The sequence below is a fragment of the Parambassis ranga genome, chromosome 12, assembly GCF_900634625.1.
Source record: "Parambassis ranga chromosome 12, fParRan2.1, whole genome shotgun sequence".
Lineage (NCBI taxonomy): Eukaryota > Metazoa > Chordata > Actinopteri > Ambassidae > Parambassis > Parambassis ranga.
In genome coordinates, this window is record NC_041032.1 from 2,567,378 (window position 1) to 2,594,550 (window position 27,173).

The following is a 27,173-nucleotide window of genomic DNA, read 5'->3' on the forward strand; positions in this document are numbered from 1 at the left end:
GGCCCTCGGTCCTCCAGGATCGGAGTGTACCTGGATCAGTGCAGGCGCTCTGAGTCCAGACCACGTTCAATCAGGTGCTTTTTGCCAGGCTATGGGTTTTTGGATGTGGAACCACAGCTCAGCTGTGTAACCTCTGGTAGAAATAAAACTATTGTAGAGGAATTCCAAATAATATTTGATTAGAGCCAAAAATAAAAACACATAAATACTGTATCTGCTCTGTGCTAGAGAAAAGGTCACAGTCATTAAATATTGATCATCCATAATTATTACATGATATGTGTGAGTCTTGATGATAGAACAGTTTTATTTTTAATGAGGTTCTTGTCAGCTGGGTGAGTTTTAGTGCTTTAAGTTGTGTGGGAGGTTCCCAGCGTGGCTGTTTATACTGGGTGTGGGCAAAGGTGCAAGCGGAGGCAGCCTGGCCTGGTCAGGGGGCAGGACGTGGCCCCCTTTGGAGGACAGGAGGCTGATTTCTGTCCTGAGGGCCTTGGCCTGCTGGGACTGTGTTTTCACCAGCTCCTGCAGCTTTTGGATGGCCTCCTCGTCCACACGGCTCCTGTAGTCCTGGAACTCCTGTTGGCCCTGATTTGCACAGACAGATAGGGCATGTGTATGTCTGGTGTTGGCTTTTAAAAATATTTGTGGTGACACAATAAAACTATGAATGGATAAATTACCATTTTCCTCTGTCTGGATTTTAGTTTAAGCTCCAGCTCCTTCTTCTGTTCTAAGAGGGCCGTCATGCTACGGAGATGATCTGTGTTAGTCCTGGTTGCCTCCATCAGAGCCTGACGGGCCTCTTCTACCTTTGTCTGAACATAAAACAGCATTTGAAAAGAGGGTTTTGAGTTTGAAGATGAAGCTCACACACAGGTCAGCTTACGTCCCACTCTTTGATCTCCTCTTCATTCTCCGCTTCTTTGATGAGTTTTTCCTGCTTGAGCTCCTCCAGTCTTCTGTTCCCAGACAGCATCTGCACAGCGTCCAGATCCACCACCCTCCCAAACTTTGCCATCATCAGCTCATGGCACTGCTTCTCCAATGCTACACCCCCCACACACACACACAAGTACAAATAAGACATAGCAATATTTCCAGGATCAGGTACTGACACATATTGGTCTTACCCTGGATCTCAGTGGTCATGTCCCTGCCGTCGCGGAGGAGCTTAGTGTGCTGCTGGCGAGCCTGGCGGTGTCGTTCTTTCTGTTGGAGCTTCTCCGCCTGAAGCTCCTTGATGCACTGCTGCATCCTGTTCAGCTCTGACTTGTTTAGGACGAGCGCCTGGCTCAGGTCAGACGGCATTGAGCCATCAGTGACATACTCGATCTGGTATCGAGAAAACAGAGGGGAAACAGACACCTTTCAATCTACTGCACACCATCTGGTAGAAATGTAGGTTCCAATCTGTTGACTAGCTTAAAGTTCACTTGTTTGCATCGTCAGCAGTGAACTGTGAGTTGTTTATGCAGTTTACCTGATGCAGTCTTAGAGGAACCACCACATCCAGTTCATTGATTTTTTGTTGTTTCTCTCTGTTAATCAGCTCCAAATCATCTTCCACTGCCTTACGGTTGCCCTTCACCAATTTCTCCTACAGAACCAAGACACCAGGACATGGTTACAGAAGTAACAAAGTAATGAAAAAAAAAGAATGACAAAAAGCATCTGACCTTTTTGGCCAAGGCGTCGCTCTCCCTCTTCAGAGCCTCAGCGATCTTTTTCTCCTCCGCCAGCTGCTCCTCCAGGTCCAGGCGAAGCTCGCGCAGCTGCAGCGTGTTGTCAAACAACTTTGGCTCACAGCCTGAGGTACACAAATAGGTAAAGCTAAATGGGCACTGCTAAATTATTATAGAAGTCTTTTTGGGCTGTGGTGTGGATCAGCACCTTCATCTGTCTTTCTGTTTGTCTAGTAAAAACATAATAAAAGTTACCTGGTTGTAGTGGGTGTTAGTGTTAGGCTAATACAAAATCAACAATAACATTTTTGCAAAAGAGAAAAAAACTAAGCCCCCTCTTCCTGTTTCCATAGGATGTAATTAGTTGAGCTGCAGCAGGTGCTGCTGATCGTCAGTCCTTGATGAACTGATCATCAGCAGGTGCACAGACCTCTATAAAAACAGATGTTTTGGCAGTTTGCTGCTCTGGAACATTCAGGTGTGTGTTAACACAATGACAAGAGAGAAAGACATATACAATAGTGTTACAACTGTGACTTATTAAAGCCTATTCTGTCTAAAAAACACATGGAAGCACAACTGAGGTTCACAAAACTGCACCTGAACAAAGCTCAACACTTGTGGAACAATGTCCTATGCACAGATGAGACCAAAGTGGAGTTAAACACCACTGACCTGAAGGACAAACACTCTCATCCAGAGCAGCTCTTCCTTCCTCTGCATCGCTGTCATAATCATCATCCCAGTCATCGCCTTCCTCTGAGTCTTCGTCACTGTCTTCCTCTTCTTCTATGAACACACACTGGTCAATAAGGACAAAAGACATCACACACACCGTGTTGTTTTACCTTACCTTCATCCCCCGTCTGCTCCTTCTTCTTCACACGTTTGACCTTCTTCTTGAAGACTTTGGTTAGAAAGTCTTCAAACTTGTTGGTCTCTCCCAGCGAGGCCTGAAAGGTGGCAGTCAAAGCCTTTTCCCTCTCCTGGATCTTACCTATCCCTCTCTTCCTCAGCTCTAGCTGTTCATTACACTCCTCCAGCTTAGACTGTCAGGAAGCACAAAAGGCAGGCTTTAACACTGGCACGGCCCTGTAAACCCTTTACACAGCAGTGCACGAGGAAATTAAATTGAAGACCTTGATGTTCTGCTCCTCCTTCCTGCATGTGTTGAGCTTCTCTTGCAAGCTCTCCTCTCTCCTCTCAAACTGCTTTAGGAGCTGCATCTCCTGGAAGATCGTCAGCTGACGGAGGTCTGCCAGCTTCAGCTGGAAGTCCAGATGCAACTTCTGGCTACGCAGCAGCAGGAGCTCCTCATCAAACTGACTGACTGACTTCTCCATCTGAAGGTCAAAAATACATTTAAATATTAGATTCCAGAAGGTATTCTGCTCGCGATCAAACTTTTAATCCAACTGTATTTGTTTAAATATGAATTATTCTGTGACGAGGACCTGCTCCAGCAGCGAGTTCTGCTCATACAGAAGGATGATCTCCTCCTTTCTCTGCAGCTCCTCCTCCAGCTCGCTCAGCTCTTCAACCATCACTGCCTCCTCTGAAGCAGGCAGAGTCAGAGACCCTTCTTCTCCTCTCTGCTGCTCTTCTTTCTCCTTCTCTCTCTCTATGTCTTTCTCCAGCTCTTCCAATAAACTCACAGCTTTCCCCTCCTCCTTAAATGTTTTCCTTTGGAAATGAAAAAAAACACTTGTATTTCAACATAAGTTCTTCACAGACTCATTTTTTTGCTTTAAATCGTCCCGTACCCCTGCTCCATCAGGACCCGGTAACGCTCCAAGGTGCTGCGGCTGCACTGCAGCCTCTTCTCTGGGGTCTCCTCTGGTAGTAGAATGGGCAGGGAGGGTAGAGGTTGACGGTGATGGGCTGCCAGGCGCTGCTGGATCTTCTGCAGCTCCTGTACTTGAGTGTGCAACCTTGACACCAGGCGAACTTTGGAGTCTCGTAATGCCACGATCCGTCCGTTCATCTCCATCTGCTTTGCATGGATCTGGCAGAAGAGAGGGAGGCATTTCATTATTTATATATGCCTGCAAGGAACTGCTCAATGAAGCTGTTCGTAGTACAAAAAACGTTGTATTTGAAACATTTAATTTCCTTAATAAGCAGGTGAGTGTGTTTGTACATTTTCCTGTAGGCCAATCAGGTCCTCTCTCTTGCTCTCAGTGTTCACCCTTGTGCGTCTCAGCTCCATGAAGTCCGCAATGTTCTCTCTGGCCTCACGGATGGCCTGCACATCTTGAGGGTCTTCACAGTCCACGTTTGGCTTCTCTGCATAACTGACACAGCAACATCTCAGTTTTAGACCCAGTTATTACACTTTAGTTTAGCTCCAGTCACCCCAAGTGAATAGCTCACTCACATCTGAGCCCATTCCTGCTTCCTCTTCTCTATTTTAGCTCGAGCTTGCTCAGCTTTCTTTGCAGCCTTTCGGAGCCTCTCCTCCTGTCGGTCTCCCAGCTTGATCTTTGCCAGGCTGGAAACTCTGACTGGCAACCCTTCCTCCTCTGGAACACACACAGGTAATAATAATGTAGATCAAGTTGCTACTTGTAAAAGGTAAACCAATACCTACTTACCATTTTCTTTGCTGCTGTCTGTTGCAGGCTCTGCTTTGGATTTCCTGGGTTCGAGTGCAGCACTTTTTTCTCCATTAGACTGGCTAGATGTGCATTCACGTCTGAGTTGAGTCGGCAGCTCAGTGCGTGTCGGCAGATGGTAGGTGGACACTCTGTGATCAGTGCTTATGGCGACCACAGTGACCACGGGGCTCTCCAGTGAATCCCTGAACCTGAAAACAAACACACAATTTCAATTCTAATCTAATCTACATCATGTTTAGAAATGGATGCTTAAATGATGAATGGTAATGTGTATCTGTTTCTGTACCAATCCTGTAGTTTTCTGAGCGCTATGCTGCAGCGCTCCTGCTCCCAGGCCAGCTGCTTTCTGACCTCCATCACCTTCTGGGCCTTCAGCCTCTCAGCGTGTTCATAAAAACGCTGGTTCTGCAGCAGCTCCTACACAAACACACACACACAGGGGAGCTCCAGCATATTGAGTTACATTAACCACATTGTACAGTGGATTTAGAATAGCATGCTCTCTAGATGCAAGCGGCTGTTTGCGTGTGCACCTCAGGTTTAAGGCGAACATGCTCTGGTAGTTTCTGATTGTCGTTCAGGACTTGTTTGAACTTCTTCTGGAGCTCAGCCAGCTTCTTCTGCTTTGCCGCCATCTTGGCCTCGGCCTCCCGGCGCAGCTGGTCGCTTTCCAGCCTCTGCCTTGCCGTCTCTATGCTAAAAGATTTTGTGGTGACGTTGGAAACTTAAGAGGAAACTTTAGAACTTCAGGCAATATCTGCTCCACTCACCTGTAGGCTGCTGGGTCCTCAATGTCTGGAGCCAATGTCTCATTCTCAAGACCAACCTGAATGACATTGAACAACAAGATGACATTTAGTGTGCCATTTTTTGGGGAGTACAAAATGTCATTAAACCATGGACTGACCCTCGGTGATGGCAGCTTGGCTGTCATTCTCTGCAGGCTCTTCTGTAAGTCCTCTGAGGGAAGCAAACTAAAGGAGAAGATGTTGCCATCGTCTCCAGCTGTCAGCACAAAGAGGTCGTCGTGGCTGCAGCAGATGTGTCGCAGGTGTCCGTTCTGGTTGTCGTGGACGCTGATGGACCAGTAGGCTTTCATGGAAGTGAGGTTGTGGTCCTGAGACTGCAGAGGGTAAACCCTGATGGAGCCAGAGTGCATCCCACAGAGCAGCAGCTGCCTGCTGGAGCTACGGGATAACCCAGAAAGAGCACGTTATATGCCACCTTGAACAGGTGACATGTTGATATAGAACACACTGATTTGTGAATTACCTGAAGGTTATGGAACAAATGGGGTCATCATCTGTGTTGGAGTGGACAGGCAGGAAGTCAAAGGGTTCGTCCTGGCGATGGTCTGCATCTTCTTCCTGATTTTCGGAGAACTTACAGTGATAGAGGTAACCTGAGTCGAAGCCCCCCTGCAGAAGAGAAAATAGATCAGGTCTGTCAGAAACAACAAACCCCCTTTATGTAATATTTATATACTCGTCATCATCTCATCAATTTTGTGTGAACTTCTTTTACTTTTACACCAGTAAGTTAGAAATCACTCAGACCAGATTTTTGTTGATACAGGAAAGCGATCTGATGTACCATGGAAAGCCAGAACTGGCCAGGCTGTGAGTAGAAGCCACAGTAGAGAGGACTTGGAGGATCTGGGATGTAGATAGGTGGTAATTCTTCCTCTTCCTCCTCATCTTCCTCCTGCTCTGTTGATTGTTGTAACTGCTCCTCTCTCTCTTTCTCCTTCTTCTCCTTCTCAGCTTGACGTCTTTTGATTTCTTCCTCTCTCTAAAACACAAAGAAAAAATGGTTAACCAAACCTTCCGACAATAATCAATACAAATGCATTTATTTAATCAAATGAACTAGCCAGACCAAGCTCTGACCTTGATTTGGGATTTGATGCTCCTGAACCTGAAGGATTTTCTAGGCAGATCAGGCAGGTGGAAGGTTTTGGTTGGCCTCTGAGCTGCTGGGTCAGGACACTGCACCTCAATCACATGACCGGTCTGACATAGGATCAGCAGCCTGTTTTCACTCTGTGTGAGAATGGAAGAGGAAACATTTTAAAAGCGGATGAGCTGAGAAACTTCAAACTAACATGACAGATGGAGACAAGACTTACGTGAGAATGAGGTGACCACTCCAGCTTCGTCACCGGCCCGGGAACATGGATAAAACCGATGGGGTCATATTTTTGTCCGACAGTGAAGAAGAACACAGTGCGATCTGTGCTCTGAGAAGGAAGACGGTGACAGAATCAATCGTAAAATGTGAAAAAAGAGTGAACTTCACTATTTGGCTAGTCCGCAGAGTAACACCAGTCTCAGTGTTTTTCTTGAATAAGTCAATTGCAAACTGGATTATCTGGATTATCCATGTTTCCATGGTAACAGTGGCTGACAAGTGCCATCAAAAAACAAGAAAAACAGAAAAAACATGGCACTTGCTCAGCAGTTTTTCTTAGTTTTGATGCCAATGTGGGGGGTGATGCCCTTTGCCAATTAATCCTAACCACTAGCTTGAAGTCCCATTGACCTTGATTTGATAGAAAACCTCTTACCCCTGTGGCTAGGATCTCTCCGTTTCGGTCATAAGCAACAGCCGTTACAGAGGCATCATGGGGTTTAAAGGCTTGTTTGAGGCGCAGCTTGGCGTCTCCTTCGAGGTTGCCCCCGCTGAGCGCATTCTGCCTCTGAGGGTTGTACAGCTCCAGCAAGCGGACAACCCCATTCTCAAATCCTGTTACCAGCAAACCTCCGCTCTGATTCACCTAAAGGCAAACACTAGAGGTCAGCATTCTCCCATTATACTGTGTAGCTGAATGATTATTTTTGGCACAATTTATTTTTTTTACCAAAGATGGAGCCCAGCAGAGAGCGGTCCCTCTCCGATTGAAGCGTCTAGTAGTCAGTTCTTTTTTTGCCAAGAAGTCAAAAACTTTGACGTAACCTGGAGATTATGGGCAGACATGGAGCTGTACTTGTTACAGAGTGTGTGTGTGTGTGTGTATACGTACAAACACAAAAAGCAGTCTACATGGACTTACGGTCCAGAGCAGTGGTGGCCATCAAGTGTGATTTCTTTGACACATCCAGGCTCTGGATGGCTCCGGCATGGAAGGAGAACAGGCACTCTGGATCAGGGGTCTGCAGGGGGGGATGCAAACACAGAATACAGTCGTGTCTAAAAGTTAGTGCCCCTTCTTTTAATTCTATGTTTTCTTTGTGTAAAATAATAGTTAAAAAAAAGCTGTTGAAAACTCACCGTATGTGTAAAGGACAGGTCTAGTTTCCAGATGGCCCCATTAGAGTCCTGCAGGACAGAAAGAGACAGGACTGGGATGAGGCTGTGTCATGTTCAATGATGTGGATTACATACGTATCTTCAATGTGTGTTTCTTGACCTGAGCAAACCAAACGAAGGAGTCAGCTTGGGAACTCTTCACCACAGAGGAGAGGCAGACCTTGCGTCCGACTGGCATCTCATAAATGGGCTCAATTTCAAATCTGCTGCTGTCACTGTCACTGTCGGCTGTGTTGATCCCCTCAAAGTCCCAGACCTAATGGAAGGATTAGAAACAAAGACGCACCATATTCAAAACTGCCAGTAGGCTAGTATTGTTCATTATTGCATTTTAAGGCCACTTTTATATAAGTTGATGTTGTTTTATGTAGCGTATATTACCCGGACCACTCCATCAGAGCCAATCGTCATGAGCTGACCATCTTCTATGGAAAATGGCTGGACCGTCCCAGTGTGACAGTTCCGCCCCTCCTTACGGCATATTTCCACCTTGATGGTATTCCCATCCCACAGCAGCAAGTTGCCCCAGCTCGTGCCCGATATCACCTAACAGCAAAGGTTAGAAAAGTCAGGTACAAATAACATTTCTTTCAAGTAGTCTTCTGAAAAACAATTACCTTTCCATCAGGAACTTCCACATAGCCCTCAATGTCTGTTGCTACATGTTTCCCAAAATGTCCCATAACCCCCTCCAGTTTAGGACCTGTGAATGTTGGAGCCATTTTCCAGAACCTGCAAAACAGAAGAGGAAATAGTGTTTTATTTTGTATAAAAAAATACCATGTTTAAAGTGAGGTTTTAAGACCACTCTCTAATTGCCTAGCTCTCCAGTGTGCTGAGGCCCCTCCAACCACCATAACCTTAACTAATGCGACACCAACAGCAATTATCTTTAGCTTTAGTTGTGGTTAGAAATGCATGACACTTGCAACAGTGCAAACGAGTGGAGTCAGGTGGGACCGCTTTAGGAGGATTTCCTACTGTCATTACAAACTTAGAACATTGCTGTAGTTTAAAGTTTGTCAAACTTTATGGGGCTCTGCCGTGCCTCAGCTGTGCCTTTTATAAGAGTACAGTGTATGTGCTTTACTTGATGTGTCTGGATCCTGATGATGTGAGCAGTCCCGGGTTGTACGGGGAGAAGCTGACTCGGTAGACCTCCTGTGAAACGGCCTTGCAGCTCAGCATCACTTCCTCCTGCTTCCAATCCCAAATAGTCAGCATGTAGTCGGGCGCACTGCCCACGCTGGCCAGCAAGCTTCCATCATGGTTGAAGTTCACAAAGTAATAAGCCTTCTCTGTGCCACCTACACACACGCAGGTTCAAACTTTAAATTAAAATAATAATAAATAAAAGGTACACGTCAATAAATCTTGGTGGCGTTTACCTCTAAGGATGCGGTACGGTCTCAAGGACGGATATTCATAGACTATGATGTTAGGCTGGTTTCCCTTTTCTGCAACAGCAAAATGCTCCTTGCTGGGGTGCACCTTTAAAAAACATACACAAGATATTATATATTTTTTTTCCACTTTTGGTTTCTGTAGCCCTGCCCAGCAGTGATTTCACCGCTGTGGATGAGTAAATGTATCTGCCAGCAGTGTTTTGGCCTCTATGTTGTGATGTTTTCAGCCTCCTTACCGCAATGGAGCCGATCCCTCCTCCGCTGCAGGAGCGCAGGTATCTCTGTTCTTTGGTGGAAATGTCGAGCAGAACGAGCAGGTTGCCCGCTACGATGATCAGATTTCTGTCATCCAGCAGGTTCAGGTTGGACCTGCGTGCACTGTCATAGCCAAAGGAGTAACTGAATAAACAGCAAATTAAGGGAATAAAATCTACATGAGTTCTACTTTACATAAACAGAATATATAATATTTTATATATGTGACATTCATGTTGTTTCATCTATAACATCATCATAATCCAAAAGCTACAGCAAAGTTGTCTACAGGGTTTATTGTCACTAAAGGCATAGTCAGGAAGTGATTTTGTGAAGAAGGATACGAGAGGTGCAGCAGATTCTCTGGGATGTCAGAGTCTGGTGTGATGGACGGTCTGGAGTAAAGCTCCTCATATTCGTAGTACATGTCTTCTGGAAGCTGCTTTTTTGGCTCATCATCAGTCTCAAGTGACAAGTCTGTACTCCGTCCTGTGAGGATAATGATGACATGATAATTACTATTAAAGCTTTGCTTTCCCTGTAATTTGACCTTCTTTTTGGGGCAGAAAATGATGAACATTAGGTCACACTTCATCAAAGTTCATCCTAATCTACATATTGTTTGTCATCCATACTATGTAAAGTTACAGCCTCTGGAAAAACAAAGCGAAACACATGTGACACTTGTAATTGAAGTTCTTGTGTTTTGCATGAGTAGCTAATTATGCTCCGCTGAAGTTAGCCTACCTTTAGTGTTTTCGTGTGAGGCGGCCTCTTTTCTCAAAGAAGCTGTGTTTTCTTCCGACATTTCCGCTTTTCTATCAACTGCTGTTTTTGCTTTTCTCTATAAAATAAATAAAATAAAAAGAATCAACTAAGTGACTGAACCAAAATGACAACTTCTCCCCAAGTCTGTTTAGCTAGGTTACTAGGCAACGAGGAAAGTCGATTCGCTGCAAAGCCTTATGGTTAGTGTAGTTCTCATACCTTGTCTTAAAGCATTAGACTGTGTATAAAAAAACTCATTACCTTGACGAAATAAAGCTCGTTTTAACTTAAAATAGTAGGAAGACCGATATATGAATAATAAAAAGTTACGATAAATTGTTTAGGCGAGAGAAGAGTTGTTGTAAAAACCTACGTTTTACGGCAGCGAAGCCTCAATTTGATTGGCCGTCTTTTTTTCACCGTAAAGTGTCTTGGTGGAAGAACACATGGGCAGAGTGAGGACGTCGTGTGTGCATTTGTAATGTAAGTTTCTCCTGTTAACGCGCTGTATGCGTTGCTGTTTTATAAGATAATGCGTTTTTATCGTTTTTATGATAAACATACTGACGTTCGTTAACTATGTTATCAGCAAACTAGCATGGAAAAATGTTTAAGCCCTCAAACAGAAGCAACAACAGCGACTTACACAGACACACTTCTGTAAATAAGACAGTAAAACAGATGGCAAAGTCTTACGTTGCAGTAAATAGTCAACTTGTTCCAATTTACTCAACGCACGTTTGTTGCTCTTATGTCACTTACTAATTTGTTGTTGAAATTAGCTCAATTATTGTTTAACGTAACAGTCAGTTCTCTTAAGTTGATACCAGCATGCAAGCTACACTCAGCGTAAATGCAGCATTTCATTATGACCTGATATGGAAAGCTTGTATGTATCTTATGTGATCAAGAAGTCACAAAAAAATCTGTAGACACGTGCTTTATATGACTTCTGGCTTTTGCCGTCCAAGGTCCTTATTACTGTCTTTACATTGTTGTTTTTGTCTCAGATTCACTCTTGGACACACACACACTAGAATGGAAGCCAAATCGAAAAAACCTTTTTCCCCTAAAGGTGGAAAGAAGATTACTCAGAAAGGAAAAGGTAAGTCATGTGTGACATGAAGAAGCTATGTATCGCTTCAAAACCTCTTTTCTCACTGGAATCTCTCTCTGTCCAGATTCCATAGGGACCAAACTTGGTGGAAAACCAGGCAGTAAGCAAGGAGGCAAAAAGCCCTTCAAACCCTACAACAACACAGAAAAGAAGAGCAGACCATGGAAGGGTAAAGATGGCGGCACAAAAGAACACAAATTTTCTTTCTCCAAAGCTGGAAAAGGATCACCGGGGAAGAGAAAACTGCAAGCAGTGAAAGATGATGGAGAGGAGGGTGAAGGTGAGGAAACATCTGACACAACAATAAGCTCAATTGTTCTCTTTTTGGCTCTTAGATGTTCTTATGAGTATCCTATTGTTACACTGCAATCTTTATGGTTTAATACAAAAAGTTGTGATTTCCTGTGTGTGAGTTTAGGTCCGATGGCTAAAAAAGTGAAGAAAGGAGAATTTAAGGGAAATAAGAAAGAGGACATGAAGAAGAGCAGACAGAAGAAGGACCTGAAGAAAAGCAGGCAGCTGGCGGAGAAGAAGGACATGTTCCAGATCATCTGTCAATGCAAACAGCTGTGGGGAGACCTTAGAAGGTACAAACGCACAGATTCGGAACCTCATTATTTTTAATGAGGACCATCGTCAATCTATTTCTCCTGGTGATATTTTGTGTCAACAGGAAGAAGTGTGATGAGAACCTGAAGAAGAAACTAATGAAAGAGCTGCACGATCTGATCCGCGGGAAGCTCAAACAGGTGTGTGACATCTTTTTTTATGCAGATCTGATTTAACCCCGCTGCCTAGCATATCCTAATTTTACGTATTCTCGGAGGATAAACTGTAATACGTGTTGGATTTGTGAACTCATGTTAAGTGCTTATCTCTGCTGCTGCTTCCAGTTGGCGTTTGCTCACGACACTGTCCGAGTGCTGCAGTGTTTCATCCAGTTTGGCAGCCATGAGCAGAGACAGGAAGTGTTTGACAACCTCAAAGGTGAACAACACATTTTTACCTGATGCCTTTTTAACTGTTACACTATGCAATAACTGCATACTTGCCTGCCCATGTGGAGATGATCATTGTCCTGAACCAGTTGCTTGTTGATTTATTATCTCAGATTGCAGTGTTGTGCTCTCACACTGCCAATTTTAAGCTAACATTTGCCTATGTATTGTTGCCTTTCACAGATGACATCATTGGTTTGTGCAAGTCGCAGTATGGCAAACATGTGGTGAAAAAACTGCTGATGTATGGGTGAGTTGTAAAGTTATTTTGTTCAGCCCATGTAGAACAGGCAGGCTAAACAAAAACTGTTTTATTACAATGTTCTATATAATTGTCATATTTGCTCCAAAGGAACAAGGAGCTGGTAGCAGCTGTGATGCAAACACTCAAAAGTCACGTGCGGGTGTTGCTGCGCCACGCCGCCGCCTCGTCCATCATCGAGTATGCCTACAATGACAAAGCTGTGCTCGCGCAGAGGCTAATGCTCACCGAGGAGCTGTACGGGAACACTTTCACTGTCTGCAAGGTACAAACACCCCACACATCTGCAGACTGTTCACACATGTTATTTATCAAGTGACTTTCTTAACATGCTAACAGCTTTGCTGATTGAGCTGGTTTGGCATTTGAACATATGCTTCTCTGCTTGTGTGTTTAGTCATCAGTGTGCAACACCATTGAGAAAGTAGTGGAGGGAAACCCAGACAAGCTGGAGAGCATCATCGATGAAATGAAGCAGATTCTCACACCCATGGCCCAGAAGTAAGACTACAAAAATGACATTTAGACTTGTAGTTAATCAGCATTTGTTTATCAACTCAATGTGAGTTTTGGCTGCATTTTTTAATTGTTAATGGAACTTGTGTATTTCAGAGAACAAGTCATCAAACATTCTCTAGTCCACAAAGTGTTCCTGGATTTCTTCCTCTTTGCACCTGACAAACAGAGAACAGTAAGCAGCTCTGACTCTACAGTGTCGTGCAATCCATGTACAAGTAATATTTCTTACAAAGAAACGGTCTAGATGGTTTATAATTGAAACAAAATGTGATTGTCTTAATGTTTCTGAGCAGGAGATGATCGAGTCGATCAGAGAATCGGTTGTCTACATGGCTCACACACACGACGGAGCCCGAGTGGCAATGCACTGCCTGTGGCACGGCACTGCTAAGGTGTGCACACACACACACACAAAAATGATGCAAATTAAAGTTCAATAGAAAACCTATACACAGTATTTATAGTTCCTTTTATACACATATAGCCACAGGAAAAAGGAAAACAAAACATTTTTGTCCTCACCACAGTCAAAACACTGCATATACACTGTAATTACTATGTAGAGAAGTCATTTACTGTCATGAAATTGTGCAGTTGAATTGAATTGAACATTAAAAATGTAAAAAGCAGCTTTATTTTTGTCATCTTCTCAGGACAGAAAAGTCATCATCAAAACCATGAAGACATATATGGTCAAGTTTGCAACAGTGAGTTCTCAGTGCTGGGATTATTTTGGCATTGACTGGTATAAGTCCCCAGATTGAATGACCTGTCATTTATTTTCAGGGGGAGTACGGTCATCTGGTTCTTCTGGCCATATTTGACTGTGTGGATGACACCAAGCTGGTCAAACAGGCAGTGCTCTCTGTAAGTAGACTGAAATAATAATCCTGATTTTTTGTTTTGGGTGGAATCTATGTCATATCAGTTGTCTCACCTGTTCAGGAGATCTTGTCGTCTCTGGATGAGGTCATTAATAACAAATACGGTAAGAAGGTCCTGTTGTACCTGCTGACACCCAGAGACCCGGCTCACCTGCTGCCAGAGATCATCAAGGTGTTGGAGCAAGGAGATGGAAACGCACACAGGTAACAAGTCACACAGAACTCCAGCTGCTTTCTTAAATAAGAATTGAGTGTCTGTGCTACAATACTCATAAACATATGAATGAAAAGTGGATTGAAATAAATGATGAAGCCACCTTGCAAACCATGGATCCATCAGAGGATGTGGTGCAATGTTAATTTCTACCACAAGCCACTGCACCCGACATATCTGCAATGTCATTCCTGCTGTAGACCAGCAGGGGTCAGTGCTTTGTTAAAAGCAAAGACTCGGTAAACACCTGGCTGAACAAAGAAAGTTATTCATATCAAATCACCAATGTAAAGAAAGACTATATGTATCACTCTTAGTAAAAAGGACACAGCCACCCGACGAAGGGAGCTGCTGGAAGTCATCTCCCCCCCACTGCTGGAGTATCTCCGTGACAACGCTTCCACCATGGCAATGGATAAAGCCACCAGCGTCACCATCAGTGACATCTTGGCGTCGGCCTGTGGAGACCTGCGGCCCGCCATGATGGCTGTGGCTCAGCTGGCCAATCAGGAGCTAGTGCCAGGAGGAACTGACGGACTGGTGTGCAATCACACTGATTTTGTTTTTATATAAACAGAACCTGCTGTCCCTGTGATAGGTTTTCATTCTCTGTCATTTCCTCTGTAGCTTCACATGGCCGAGCATCCAGCAGGGCACTTAGTGCTAAAATGGTTAATAGAGCAGGACGTCACACTGGCTGAGGCTGGAAAGGAAGGTAAGAGCTCACCCACATACCGATCAGATAATTCTCTCTCGTTCCTTCTCCCTGTTGACATACCTCTCTCACCCCCCTCTCAGAGAGGTTTGCCAGAACACTGGTGGACACAGTTGGAACAGATAAAATGAAGAGTTGGGTTAATGTCAACAGAGGAGCCATATTGCTCTGCAGGTCAGTGTGTACACTCAATCACTTCAGATGATGTTAGCTTTGTTTGAAAAGCCTTATTGCTGTCCTTCTTTTCTGCAGCCTCTTGAACAGCTGTGACAAGTCTGTAGCTGCAGAAGTGAAGGCGGCACTCATGTCCATCAAGGCAGAGCTCGAAAAGACCAGCAGCAACAAAGGAGTTGAAATCCTGCTGAAGCATTTGAACTAAGAGACTGTATAGCAAACAGACTGCTGATATCAAATTGCGCCAGTGAGTTTTCCATCCGCTGCCACACTGTGGTGAAACCACAGTTCCTGATGGGAAAGTGCACACAAATGTGCTCGAGATCCATGAATAATTAGATGAAAGTGTTGGGAGCTGCTGCCATGAAACACAAAGATGCCAACTGTATTGTGGACAGAGCATGTCATAGATTACAGATGATCAGGGCAACAGAGTCACACCGCAATGTGTCAATTTCAACTGAACACTTCAAGCAGGTCTTTCACATTAATACCTGTCCAATAAGTGTTACTGACATATTGGATTAGTGGAAAACATATCTCAACACCCTAAAAACCAGTTATCTATATATTGAAACATACCTGAATGTTTCTTCAGTCATTTGAGTGAACTAGCCCTTTAAACAGTCCTCTTTGAATTGCAGGGCTGTACCATTCATGTTGTCGTCCACTGGTTCAGGTTATGAATATTTTTGTAACATTTTGTTAAGTGACAACGATCAGCCGAAAAGATGTCTGCAAAATAAAGACTATTATGAAGTGTTTAAGATTTGTCAAATAATGGTAAAAATTTTCTTTTTTTTTGGACTTCACATAACAAATCATACAGCTGAATTACTGCTGAATTAAGCAGACTGATATTTTATTCACTGTTTGTGGATGTGAAGACAATGCATAATACATCTGTATGCAGATGATGATGTCTTTATTCTTTACAAATCTTATACTATTAAGGTGTGAAGTGTTTACACAGGATTATGATGGCCTATGGCCTATGGTATGTTTTCTTCTATATTTTTAAAATCAATCAAAACAGGTCTCATATCCCTCGTCCAGATGTCTGATCTTTTGGTTCTGATTTGTTCATGTCCTGTTGTTCTCTTCTGAGCCCTGGATTACATGTGAGCTTTAGAGACTGATGGAGGAAGAAGAGGGAACACAGACGATGCTGGAGAGCTTTGAAGATTAAATGATTTAAAACAACAATCTGATCCAAACCTTCGTCGCATTCAGAGGATGTTTCCATTACTTTCTTTAAATGCATGCTTGGATAGATTAAATGAGGAATAAAGTATATATCTGTATATATATGTCTCTGAGCTATAGTCCAGATTAAAATAATAATGGGGCTCACTTTCCAGAAAGACATTGATAGTATTGACTGTGAAACAGGAAGTGGTATAGAACTAGTAACAAATGAAAAAATGTGAGGTAGATTCTCCTTCCTCCATGTTGTCATAGTGTGAATGTCAGTTTTGCAAAGTTCCAGAAAGAAATCAGAAAGGATGGACAGTCTGCAGTATCCGTGGTCAGAAATCCTGATCCTCACAGCCTGATCATCGTCATTGCAGCTTCGGCTGAACGACGTTACCGAACTTTTTCGCTGCCCTCCTGGCGAACTGCAGCTTCCCACGGGCCTTGGAGACGGCAGTGTACTCATGGGTCTTGAGCTTGGTGTAGTAGTCGGAGAACTTGTTGTAGAGAACGGAGATAGGCATGCCGTTGAGGATGACGCCAAAGGAGATGCAGCAGAAAGCGAAGATCCGACCAAGGTTGGTCTCGGGGAACATGTCACCGTAGCCCACAGTGGAAATGCTCACCTGAGGGACAGAAAAGAAGAGGAGAAGAGAGAGAAAAAGATAATAGTACATAGGCACCGAGGCTGGCTTTAAACATTTTCTTGTCAGTTTGTGTGATTTTTGTCGACTCACAGCTGCCCACCACCATGAGTGTGGAATGGAGGTAAAGTTGGTGTTGTAGACGTCATGCTCCACCGTGTACACCATGGCTGAAAACATGAAGATCCCCATGCCAATGAAGAGCAGTAAACAGCCTACCTGCAGAGACATGATAGGAATATTTTAGAACAGTCTGTATGAACCACATGAACATATGAGTAAAATATGTATCTTGTGATTTGATTTGACAGGAGTTGCAGTTATAGACTGACCTGCTGGTAGCACTGTCTCAGTGTAAAACCAAAGGCTCTGAGGCCTGTTGAGTGACGAGCCAGCTTCAAGATCCTGAAGATCCTCATCAGTCGCATGATCTTAAGAACCTGACCTAACTACGGGAAGGGAAAACACAGCCTGAATATGTGTGAAAGCAGAAGTGTTGATCCTCTTATGTCCTGACTTTACCTTTCCCACACGTGCTACAGTCTGGATGTCCCCCGAGTGCAGGTGTACGGTCTCGTCATCAAAACACTCCAGGATGATCTGCAGGTAGTGCGGCAGAATGGCGACCAGATCCACCGTGTTCAGCATGCTACGTCCGAAACATTTGATGTCGGGTGTGGAGAAGAGTCGGAGCAGGTACTCCAAGGTAAAGAAAGTAATGCAGAAAGTTTCTACACACTCGCCGTAGAATCTGCCGCTGGGCTGGCCTGATGGCGTCTGAAACAGAGGTTTCAGATTATGAGCGCTTTCAAACAGTACCACACACAAAGAAGGACGCATACCTTGTACTGCATCTCCTCTACTGTGTTGAGAGTCATAGCAACCAGTGAGGCCAGCACAAAGATGGAGGAGGCGACCGCCACCAGCTTGGCAGTAATTGAGGAGAACGGCTTCTCCATCAGGTTCCAAATTTTTCTGCGGGTTGAACCAAAGGCTATACTGTGGAACAGGCCCTCATCCTCCTCCATTTCCACCTGAAGGTCATGTGACAGAAATGTTTAATGAAATTCTGTCTAGATTAAAAAGCTCATAAGCGGTTTAAAATCGGGATTTTAGCTGCTAACATAAGTCACAGAAGTTTGTGTTTCAGTAACAATTTCATTCTTATTTCATTGTCTGACAACAGAAGCAATGTCACAAACACAGAGCTTAAAAGCTGCACTGAATTCAAGATCTAAAAGCAAAATGCCAAAGAAACACACAACTGGTGCAAACAAACTGATGGAAACAGCTGTCCAAATCTGTGCCAGAGACAAAGCTTATTCTTCTCTTCCCATCTGTCAAGACTGCAGAGCGGTGGTTTATAATGTAGGTCAGACAGCCTGAAGATTACTGGCAAAATCTCAGGTAAAATAATACAGATTTATATTTGGCAAATACAATTGATTACATCTACAAACTATTTCTGAACATGAAAACTAAAAAGCTTGAGCACTACCTCTGATTAAATATACTGTACTTCCATTACATAATGTGAAACACAGAGCAGCGCACCCACCTCTGCCATCAGCTGCTTCTGTATTTTCAGCTGATCGTTCAGCTCGTCCTGCCTCTCCTCGAAGGAGATGCGGCAGCAGCGTTGGCTGTTTTTGATTCTGATACCCCAGTAATTGATCTCCTCCAGGAAATTACGGGGACAGAGCTCATCTATAATCCACAACACTCCGGTTCTGATCAGAGAGTAAGGACAGCGGTAAACTGTTAGACGGGATGGAAATTCATTGTGAGGAAATATTATTCAAAATATATATAAATATGGTTTCGTACCTGTAGAAGTGAAAGATGTTGTGGAAGACTTTTGGGTCTCGGTCGAAGAAGAACTCATTGCTCTGAACAATATAATCGTCGCACAGGTCAAGCTTCCTGTTGTGGTCTGTATATGTGGCCAGTCGCCCAATGCGAGTCTTGGGATACCTGGCAGCTAACCTGTAGGGTAGGTGGTACACCTGCAGAAAATAAATAAATAAATCATTCATGTTTCACCCCACATTTTTAAATTTAAAATTTGTTTCATGCACTGCCTGCAGCCAACACAATCATTTGTTGCCTGTGGCGACATCTACAGGTAACCTGAGTTTACAGGTGTAGAACAGCTTGTGAGTAGCGGCATTTTTGCAGTAGAAGCTGACTGAAGTTACCGTTCCTCCAACGTTGATGTTGAGAGTGAAGTGTTTGGTTGGGGAGACCAGCAGGTGGGAGGGAGAAACCAGTAATTGATCCTCCTCCTCCTCCTCCTCTTCCTCATCTCCATACTCGGCATAAAGGTCATAGATGTCTCTGCTCAAGTCCTTAAACATACAAAACACTTCAAGGTGACAATTGGAAAACCTTAAACAAGTTGTTTTAAGGTTTTACACATGAAAAGATCAGAGAGTGAACAAAAGTATGAGAGACATGCAAAGGTTGGGCAAACAATGACAATTAGAAACATGGATAAATTCAGTGTCTGACCTGCATGGAGTTCCATGGTTTCACAAATGTGCTAAATAAGTCCAGGTAGTCAATGGGCTCTTTGACAGCTTGAGTCCGGCTGTTGTGCCTATAGCTGGAGAACAAACTCCTGCTACGAGCTCTCAGGTGCTTCAACATTGTTCCAAGTCTATACGCCCAAATGGAATCCAATTACAGTGCACTGAGAGATATCCCGGTTACCATCCGTCACATGTTGGACACCTTGATCAGACGCCTATGGTTCAGACGGCTATAGGAGAAGCAGAGTAATAATAAGGTAGAAAATGACTCATCGCATACTGCCGCTGACTGAGCTGATCCGGGTGCTTAAAGTTTTAAATACTATTATCCGCCTCCATCCATCTCTTGATCTCTCTTGCCCTCTGTCTCCTCCCACTTACTCCAACTCTCGTACTTTAACACAGCTGATAAATAGGTGGGCTACAATTATATTACTTGCTCTAAGGATAAAAATGATTTCACACTTAATTGGCTTAACACATGCTAGAAAAGTGCCACAAAATGTTTAGATATGCAAAGAAATGCCTCCGATTTACCCTTTAATCAAATTAATTTTTTCCAGTGACCTGAAGTGTGATATGCGAGTGAAATACTTGAATGGACAGAAACGAAATGTGGAGGTAGACTGCCATTGTCACATTTTGTAAATGTTCCACGAGGCTCAGCTGTATTTTGTCTTAAACTCAAATTAACACTGGCAGTAAAATGTAACTCTTAAGTATACTTTATACAATAATTTAAAAGCAGTTTAATCTCTCAAAACAAACATTTTCTATTGGGACCCGCAGCTTTGTTTTTCCTCAATGTAACTCAGACCTTCACATCTGACATGATCTCTGCCTTAATCCAAGTGTGTTTGACGTATTTTGTCCCACTGGTAGGTGGAGCTTAATCCATGCTGCAGTTAAACACGGATAATGAACTGATTGAGCCAGATTCGTTCCAAATAAAAAGACTTATCGTCTCGACCCACATCCTCAACTTCACATACACACCTCCTTCATGTTCGTCCTTCAAGCTGCTCTGATCCGGCAGAGATGAGGGAAGAACGGCTGAGATTAAAGGCTGAATTTAACGTCAGTGCGCAGGGTTTTTGTTTACATTGTAAAGCAGCAAGTGCAGTTAAACAGTGCTGGAACATTGGTCAGAGAATTTTACATGTTTGCACAATACTGTTTCTCTGGTAATGTAATGGAGCAGTGGATTTCTGAAAGATCCGAGCAGCTCTTTCAGGCTTCCGATTGACCAACATGTATTCCACAGCACAACTGTGCTTCAAGTAGACTTTCCCACCCCTGTTTTCCAACAATGTTTGTCCCTTTTTAGAGGGGAAAAAACATCACATTATCCTAGCTGGATTTTCGAGCCTCTCAGAAAATCTAAATACTGCTCTATCATCATGTAGCAACAGGACTTCTTTCCATTGGAGCTCTGGTATTTACCATTTTGACAATTAGCCCCAAATCATAAGCCCATGTGTATGTAGTTTTAGCCACATAGTGTAACTTGTATGTATGATTGAAGAGAGTGGACGTCATCTTCTGAACAACGTTGTGTATTAGGTTTTAATTCCAACTTGAATCTCAAATCAATTTCTTCACAGATACAGAGCTTTTAAGATTTAATGTCTCTCCCTCACTGTACAATGCTAGAAAAGGTTCACAGCAACAGCACACAAACATACAAAATAGTTTTACCAAATTCAGTTGTGTTTTTGTTCTTTCTTCTTAAATACATCTGAACTCTAACCCTGGTACCATACCCAACCATAGCAAAAAATTGATTTCAAGTCAAATGTATACAATCTTATTTACACAAGGAACATTTGATCAAAGTGCATTGAGAGTCCTGATTGACGGTCATGTCTCTGAGGGATGATGGGTAAATATTTACACTGTTTACAAGTGCTGTAACCACTGTGATTTTTACACAGATAATAATAATGCTGATAATAATAATAATAATAATAATAATAATAATAATAATAATAGGTAAGAATGCACAACAGGAAGTACCGATGGAAGCAGAAACAAAAGAAAACCTACATATAACCGTCCCAAAACATGAGTGGCGTAATAAATATTCACATCTGAACCAGTTTTCATAGGAAGCAAGAAATGAAGTTTGGACCAAAATGTCTCCATTAGCGCCTCATGTTTTCAATCACTTTCTGTGTTGTGTCCTGAGAGCTCAGATCCATTTTCTCTCTTACAAGTGCAGTCCAACTCAGAGGTCCTTTATGAGGCGACCTCTTTGAAAGGAATCGTCACAACAAATGAATTTCATCAGAGGGTGGGGCAAAATGACCAGAAACCATCTGGGGTCCGGAAATAATAAAAAAAGGAGAAGGAAAAATAAAAAATTCCTAACACCATGGCGGCGGAGTGAAAACAGGTGTGACATGTAATTCATTGAAGTATTGACAATAAATAACGTTTCCTCTTTGCCATTGATAATGACATAATGCACTTCAGAAGGCATGTGGTCGTACTGTAAGGGCTGCTGCTACGGACAACCATCGGCATGGCAACGAGGGGGTGCCAAGCAACGCTACGGATTGCCGTGAGAAAGAGAAACCCAACACGATCAGGATAAATCGTCTTCTGTGCTCACTATTGAAATCTGGGGACAGAAAACGGGAGGGGGAGGACAGTGGAAGAACTTGTTTACTTCTGTCTTAGATTTGAGAGAAGCAGAAAGGCTTCAATGCACACTCGTTCACATGCTGCACCTGTGAGTGATAGGCAGAGGTTTCTGTCCATCTTGTGGCTCTGGCTGAGCTAAGGTTAATCTGTTTAATCTGTGTACATAAACTCAGTGGACAGCCAACAATGCACTGATTACAGCAGGCCACAAGGTCAGGGTGAGATTGGAGGTCATTAACCTGCGGCCTCCATCTCTTGTGTTAGAGTGAAAACACTTATATCCTTTAAAAGCACCAGATTTTTGTTTAGTTTAACAAATACATACTATGTAACTGCGTTTGGGATTACTTTGTTCACAGTTTTTGGCTTGTTGACTCACCGCAGGATAAGTGTGTCCCACGTTGGCACCATGTCGAGTGATGTCGATGTTGAGGTCTTCTTCTGTGGTCTTTAGGTAGACGGGGTTGTCAAAGTTCATGCTCTTCTGGTTCTTCAGCTGCCAGTTCCTCCACATCAGGTAGCCACCTGCAGCTGCCATTGCCAGCAGCACTGAGCAGAGACACAGGTGGATGCAAGTTTTCAAGACACAAATTAGTAGGTTACTAGGTTTGTAGTGGGTTTAATGTGTCAGTACAAGTACACGTGCGATTTCTACTCACAGACAGGCAATATGGCCCAGGCAGCGGCAGACCCTCTGGCTGTGGAGTTCACCTGAATGGATGTGCTAACGTTGGCCTCTGAAAACCAACACAAAGCACAGGTATAAAAGCAAGCCCCAGTATGGGGTCCCTGTTGCATCACGACACAAAACAGTGAAAGATGCTGATTGCATGTGGAGAGACTGGGAAGTAGGATCCTGCTTCACCCCTGGTGTATGATCTTGCAAAGGTTGCAAGGGAAGATGTGATGCTCAGCTGTGTCACAGGGTCTTTTTATGCCAGTGATTTTATATGGAAGATGGAATAAGAAAATAGCATTTGACATGACAAATGCATTAAAATTGTAAAACATGGAAACTACTCTTGCTTGGAGCCCCACTTAAGTCTAATCTATCAGGAATAATTTATGCATATTGATTCAAGTCTCTAACTTTCAAACATGAGCAAGCATGTGTAACCATCATACAATTGTGCTCCTAAGTTTCCTATGATAAATATTGGAACGAAAAATAGTTTCCCAGGTCTACATCACCAGGTCTTGGTGTGCGTGTGTGTGAAAGCCCGAGTTCTTTGGTGTTAGAGACGAGTGAGTGACATGACTGATAAACAGCTCAGCTGAAAGCAAGAGCTCTTGGTGCCAACTAATCTGGTTTGCTGCCAATAGCTCAGTGAGGTCATCAACATGAAAACTGCACTGCAGTCCATCACTTAGGTGCAGAGTACACAAACTTTAATCTCTCACAACAGTCATTTCGTACAATAATGCCTTTAAAGGTGACCTCGATCTTCCCCCTTGTGCCAGGTCAAGAGTTTTATTGCAAATTACCAAAGGCTGGTCTGTTAAAATACCCACAGGCCTTACACCCCAGCTTTTACCAGGATCGGTGTAAGAAGGCCGAGCACCACTTGGGGCACTGCTAATTGTAGAAGATGTAGCTCTGTGCCAGCTAAATGTTCCTTTTTTCACAAACTACTTGTTAAATTACAGCATGTACATTCATGTCAGAAAACACAGCAGCAGTGTTCTTTAACAATGGAGCTTGATCGCACAGACCAGGAACAAATCATGTTGGTCTTTTTCCAATGACAGAAAGAAAAAAAGAAGTACATATGTCCTTTAAGATGTAGCATGTTTTCAACACTTTGTGTGTAATACACACACAACTGTATCAGAAAAGGGAGAAATGAATCCACAAATACCATGTAAGTGAGCAGAAAGCTCTCCCAGAAAGCAGAGATCACTATGAATGCCTGTGTACAGTATACAAGTAACTGAATGCCAGATCATCTCCAACTGTAAGTGGAACAGATTTGTCGATTTGGTTGTTTAGGGCCACTTCCTCGTGTCAACCACTGGGTGCTGCTCCTGAGTTAATGCTAAAGTATGGTTTGATAACCACACTCCATCATTAATCAGTGCAGTCAAACAGTAGCAGAGCATATATAATGCATGGCATCTGGGGCAGAGGAATCCCCACAGAATCTACTGCTCTACTTGTGCAGCAGGGGGAAAGCAGACAGCAATGTTATGGTTTCAAAACAAAATTAGCGTCAAACTGAATAAAAGTCATGAGAACAAGTGCAATGTAATTTAGAAACAAACACAACTCCTTGTGTTTCTGATTAGGTTTCATGCATGCAGTCCATTCAGCAGCAGCATTTTAAGGACAAAGTTACGAAGCCAAACACATAAAGTCTAACAAGTTACTAATCACATTTTAAATCTTGTGAGTCTGAAATGTTTGACTCATGACAGACAACAAGCTCATTCATACTTTATGGGCCAAATAACATATTACAGTCGTCTCCCGGATTTAATTAAAGCAGTGCAACAGAGACCCAAAGATGCACAGCAGCTGAGACCAATTACTCACAAATAAATCTTTAATCTGCAAGATTGAACATAAGCTGTGAATAATGCTATGAGAAAAAACTGTGAAGACAATGCAAAGAAAGGAGGGATAAATGAAAATATTTTCTGTAACTAGAAACCAACCGTGTGGAAAAGTGAAAGACCATAGTCAGCCTTTAGCCCATTCCACACAAACGGGACACATTAACAGTCACTACCAATCATCACAGTATAGTTCATAATGTTGACAGTAATACATGTAGTTTGTCTCAGTTTTTGTGCTGGCCTGAATGTTGCTTTGAATTTTTGTTAATATGGCAGATTCATTCAAATGTAAGTAATCATACCTTTAATATTAATGCCTAAAATAATTATTCCTGACGAGTCCCTTGGACCAGATTCTGCAGACTTTAAGCTGAGTGTGTGTGACAAGGGCTATTTTTATTTGTAGATTAGTAGGAGGAAGCATATTTTTTATTATGCAACTTATTCAGAATTTCCAACAAGGTTTGAAGGATACAGGATTGAAGGGGTGTCCGTTTAAAAACATTTATATATATATTATTATTCATGGCCTACAGCACTAAATCTACCACATGCCATTTTGAGTTTGAAATATTGTTAATGGCACAAAATGGGTTCCCCTGCATTAGCCGATAAAATGACCTAAAGCATATAAAAATCTACCTTTCTGCTCCAAAGGAAGCAGTGAACAGTGAGCAGTAAAACGCCGAGTTAGTACATTTGTACTATGATTATGTGATAAAATGACTGTGATGCCTAAAACACATCATTATCAAAGAAGAAACAAAAGCACAGATGGAAGCCAACATTATATATAAACTCATACAGCCAACATACAGCGCCACAGACAGAAGCAGCAATTCTGCCATTCATTAGTGGATTCACATACAGACACAAAGAAGCCAATTTTAGCTAAAACACTTTAAAGACAGATTATCCCAGATAACAATTCAAACAGAAAGCCAACACCTGAATTAAAGAAAAAGACAACCTGTTACTAAGTTTTAAACAAAGACCAACATGCTTTAAAGCAAGTCACCAAGCCAGAGACAAGCAGAGTGCAGGCAGCCAGTAGTTTTACCTGGGGGCGACTGTATTAGCGCTCTCCCATCATCCTTTGAGGTATCTTTGGAAGAAGGGTCTGCCAGAGAGAACCAAGAGTCATGGGTTTGACAACAAAAACATCAGTTGTCCCATTTTTAAACTGCACACATGGAAATAGGCCTTCTTTGAATATAAACCAGATCTCAAGAGACTAAACTAGTAAATACACGCTGATAAGATGAAAGCAGGATCTGCTTGTTCAGTGAGAGAAACCAAGCCACTGTATCCAAGAGAAGAGACTAGCATGACACCATCTACAGAGGATAGTGCTGTGTTTCCAGTGAGATATACACAAAACAAGTGGCAACATTCTAAAGCCGTTTAATGGATACAACAAAGCTGCAGCACACAAACTGCATTGATCTGGATGTCCCTGTCAGCATCTGTACAACCTGGTAGGGCAGCTGCAGGAACAATAAAATCTTTATGATGGATCAATGTGGGCCTGATTAGCAGAGAGGCAGCAGGGTGTCTGCTGTGCAGATGAGGGTGGGTGCTTCATGCTTAATGAACCAATTTCATGCACATTCAAGATCAGACCAAAGGCTTTACCTGCGACATTATTTTATATCAGTTAAAGCAAATGCTAGAAGTACACTCCACTCAGTTTGACTGCAGTAGCGTCTCAGAAGTACAGCTATTTAGAACTCATGTTGATGCAGAAGTCCATGAATTAGTCTCGGGCTGTTTTGAAAAGAGCAGGTGCCATCACAAGAATACCTGGAAGGTGATGGGATGAATCCGTCAGTCTATCAAACTTTGATCAGATCACACAGAAGACAACAGGCCATGGTTGATCTTTGAAACCTCACAAGTTGTAGCATGTTGGTATACAATTCTTGGAAAATATATTATTAAAAGCAAATAAAGGGTTATGAACAAAGAGTTTCTGCACCATCATCCCACCTAAATATTCACTTTATCACACAACTCACCGGTTCTGGTCCTTGGTTACCTTATGTCATTCATCCATGAATTTAAAGGCTGTCTGATCTTCGCCTTGCCTTACCTTCTTAAAATGGCTTCAAAATTGTCATAACTCACTATTGTACTCTGCAGGTGCTACCCTTTCTAAGAGCGGTTTATTGGGCTCTGAGCTACACAATCTACCAGATTCAAAAGAAAAAACCATCCAAATGATATCAAAATGGGCACTACCGAGTGCACTGGAATAAAGAAAGAAAACCCTAGAAAAATCAGGACAAGGCAGTCAAAAGGAGGTTATGATGGTATGCTTGTAGGCTGGCCATATAGTTTGGCATAAGATTTTTTTTTAAACTACTTCTTTATAGAAAGAAGGAACATGTTATGAATGATACCAAAGCAAAAAACTGGAACTAAGAGTCCCAGCAGAGAGAGAAACTCCCCGAAACAGGCTGTACATCAGCCTAAGATTGTTTAGCCTGAAGGAAAACACCCCCCGGTCGCCTGTAAAGGCGGTTATATGAAGTTATATGAATCCCTTGCTCGCAGTTTAAACGTTCAACACTGAAGTGAAGGGCCCCATTTATTACTTTCTTTCACTAACAAGATTAGAACCGGTCAAAGCTGCAACTACACAATGCTCTACAGTTCCTATTCGATCCAACTGCGACGGC

General features: G+C 42.9%; 4 protein-coding genes across 5 annotated transcripts in view; 1 reads left to right on the top strand and 3 right to left on the bottom strand.

Annotated features, from left to right (window-relative positions):
• Positions 1 to 332: 332 nt before the first annotated feature.
• Positions 333 to 10,078, bottom strand: cfap44 (cilia and flagella associated protein 44). The gene is made up of 34 exons (XM_028418225.1): positions 10,014 to 10,078; positions 9,615 to 9,752; positions 9,252 to 9,414; positions 8,998 to 9,100; positions 8,700 to 8,916; positions 8,227 to 8,341; positions 7,991 to 8,155; positions 7,710 to 7,865; positions 7,571 to 7,618; positions 7,353 to 7,452; positions 7,161 to 7,255; positions 6,867 to 7,076; positions 6,429 to 6,539; positions 6,190 to 6,342; positions 5,894 to 6,091; positions 5,573 to 5,718; positions 5,208 to 5,487; positions 5,071 to 5,126; positions 4,834 to 4,996; positions 4,587 to 4,717; positions 4,277 to 4,488; positions 4,060 to 4,204; positions 3,823 to 3,976; positions 3,446 to 3,687; positions 3,137 to 3,365; positions 2,822 to 3,025; positions 2,531 to 2,731; positions 2,358 to 2,484; positions 1,677 to 1,807; positions 1,481 to 1,597; positions 1,131 to 1,332; positions 887 to 1,047; positions 681 to 815; positions 333 to 585 (listed from the first exon to the last, which is right to left on the bottom strand). The coding sequence occupies exons 1-34, from the start codon at positions 10,076 to 10,078 to the stop codon at positions 343 to 345; spliced, it is 5,316 nt and encodes a 1,771-aa protein (XP_028274026.1). The 3' UTR covers positions 333 to 342.
• A 385-nt stretch (positions 10,079 to 10,463) lies between these two features.
• pum3 (pumilio RNA-binding family member 3) lies at positions 10,464 to 15,688 on the top strand. Its single transcript, XM_028418467.1, has 18 exons — positions 10,464 to 10,521; positions 11,049 to 11,143; positions 11,220 to 11,435; positions 11,574 to 11,742; positions 11,829 to 11,904; positions 12,049 to 12,142; positions 12,337 to 12,403; positions 12,506 to 12,680; positions 12,813 to 12,916; positions 13,028 to 13,106; positions 13,228 to 13,326; positions 13,588 to 13,641; positions 13,721 to 13,801; positions 13,880 to 14,022; positions 14,350 to 14,572; positions 14,660 to 14,747; positions 14,831 to 14,921; positions 15,000 to 15,688. The coding sequence occupies exons 2-18, from the start codon at positions 11,077 to 11,079 to the stop codon at positions 15,124 to 15,126; spliced, it is 1,953 nt and encodes a 650-aa protein (XP_028274268.1). The 5' UTR covers positions 10,464 to 10,521; positions 11,049 to 11,076; the 3' UTR covers positions 15,127 to 15,688.
• A 209-nt stretch (positions 15,689 to 15,897) lies between these two features.
• kcnv2a (potassium channel, subfamily V, member 2a) lies at positions 15,898 to 20,392 on the bottom strand. The gene is made up of 10 exons (XM_028418468.1): positions 20,287 to 20,392; positions 19,271 to 19,520; positions 18,958 to 19,107; positions 18,587 to 18,765; positions 18,318 to 18,489; positions 17,602 to 17,793; positions 17,282 to 17,536; positions 17,092 to 17,208; positions 16,853 to 16,978; positions 15,898 to 16,741 (listed from the first exon to the last, which is right to left on the bottom strand). The coding sequence occupies exons 2-10, from the start codon at positions 19,406 to 19,408 to the stop codon at positions 16,484 to 16,486; spliced, it is 1,587 nt and encodes a 528-aa protein (XP_028274269.1). The 5' UTR covers positions 19,409 to 19,520; positions 20,287 to 20,392; the 3' UTR covers positions 15,898 to 16,483.
• Positions 20,393 to 20,833: 441 nt separating this feature from the next.
• Positions 20,834 to 27,173, bottom strand: part of vldlr (very low density lipoprotein receptor) — a 32,484-nt gene continuing 26,144 nt past the window's right edge. The window contains exons 17-20 of one of the 2 annotated variants that reach the window (XM_028417619.1): positions 25,553 to 25,612; positions 22,596 to 22,673; positions 22,316 to 22,485; positions 20,834 to 21,913 (exon numbers count right to left, since the gene is read on the bottom strand). In XM_028417619.1, the coding sequence (XP_028273420.1) occupies positions 21,878 to 21,913; positions 22,316 to 22,485; positions 22,596 to 22,673; positions 25,553 to 25,612 (344 nt within the window). In that variant the 3' untranslated portion in view covers positions 20,834 to 21,877. The remainder of the gene's footprint in view (positions 21,914 to 22,315; positions 22,486 to 22,595; positions 22,674 to 25,552; positions 25,613 to 27,173) is intronic. The other variant, XM_028417620.1, reaches the window with a different exon arrangement.

Bases quoted from the DNA above. Each gene is read 5' to 3' on its own strand.
- kcnv2a (XM_028418468.1), bottom strand. From the start codon at position 19,408: ATGTTGAAGCACCTGAGAGCTCGTAGCAGGAGTTTGTTCTCCAGCTAT. The intron at 17,794-18,317 runs GTGGGTGCGCTG...CATGACCTTCAG, and splicing joins AGAAGCAGCTGATGGCAGAG to GTGGAAATGGAGGAGGATGA. The intron at 16,979-17,091 runs GTCAGTCTATAA...ATGTCTCTGCAG, and splicing joins TGAGACAGTGCTACCAGCAG to GTAGGCTGTTTACTGCTCTT.
- cfap44 (XM_028418225.1), bottom strand. From the start codon at position 10,078: ATGTCGGAAGAAAACACAGCTTCTTTGAGAAAAGAGGCCGCCTCACAC. The intron at 2,732-2,821 runs GTCTTCAATTTA...GCTTCCTGACAG, and splicing joins AGGAGGAGCAGAACATCAAG to TCTAAGCTGGAGGAGTGTAA. The intron at 816-886 runs GTAAGCTGACCT...TTTTATGTTCAG, and splicing joins AGGAGATCAAAGAGTGGGAC to ACAAAGGTAGAAGAGGCCCG.
- pum3 (XM_028418467.1), top strand. From the start codon at position 11,077: ATGGAAGCCAAATCGAAAAAACCTTTTTCCCCTAAAGGTGGAAAGAAG. The intron at 11,144-11,219 runs GTAAGTCATGTG...CTCTCTGTCCAG, and splicing joins GATTACTCAGAAAGGAAAAG to ATTCCATAGGGACCAAACTT. The intron at 13,642-13,720 runs GTGAGTTCTCAG...ATTTATTTTCAG, and splicing joins ATATGGTCAAGTTTGCAACA to GGGGAGTACGGTCATCTGGT.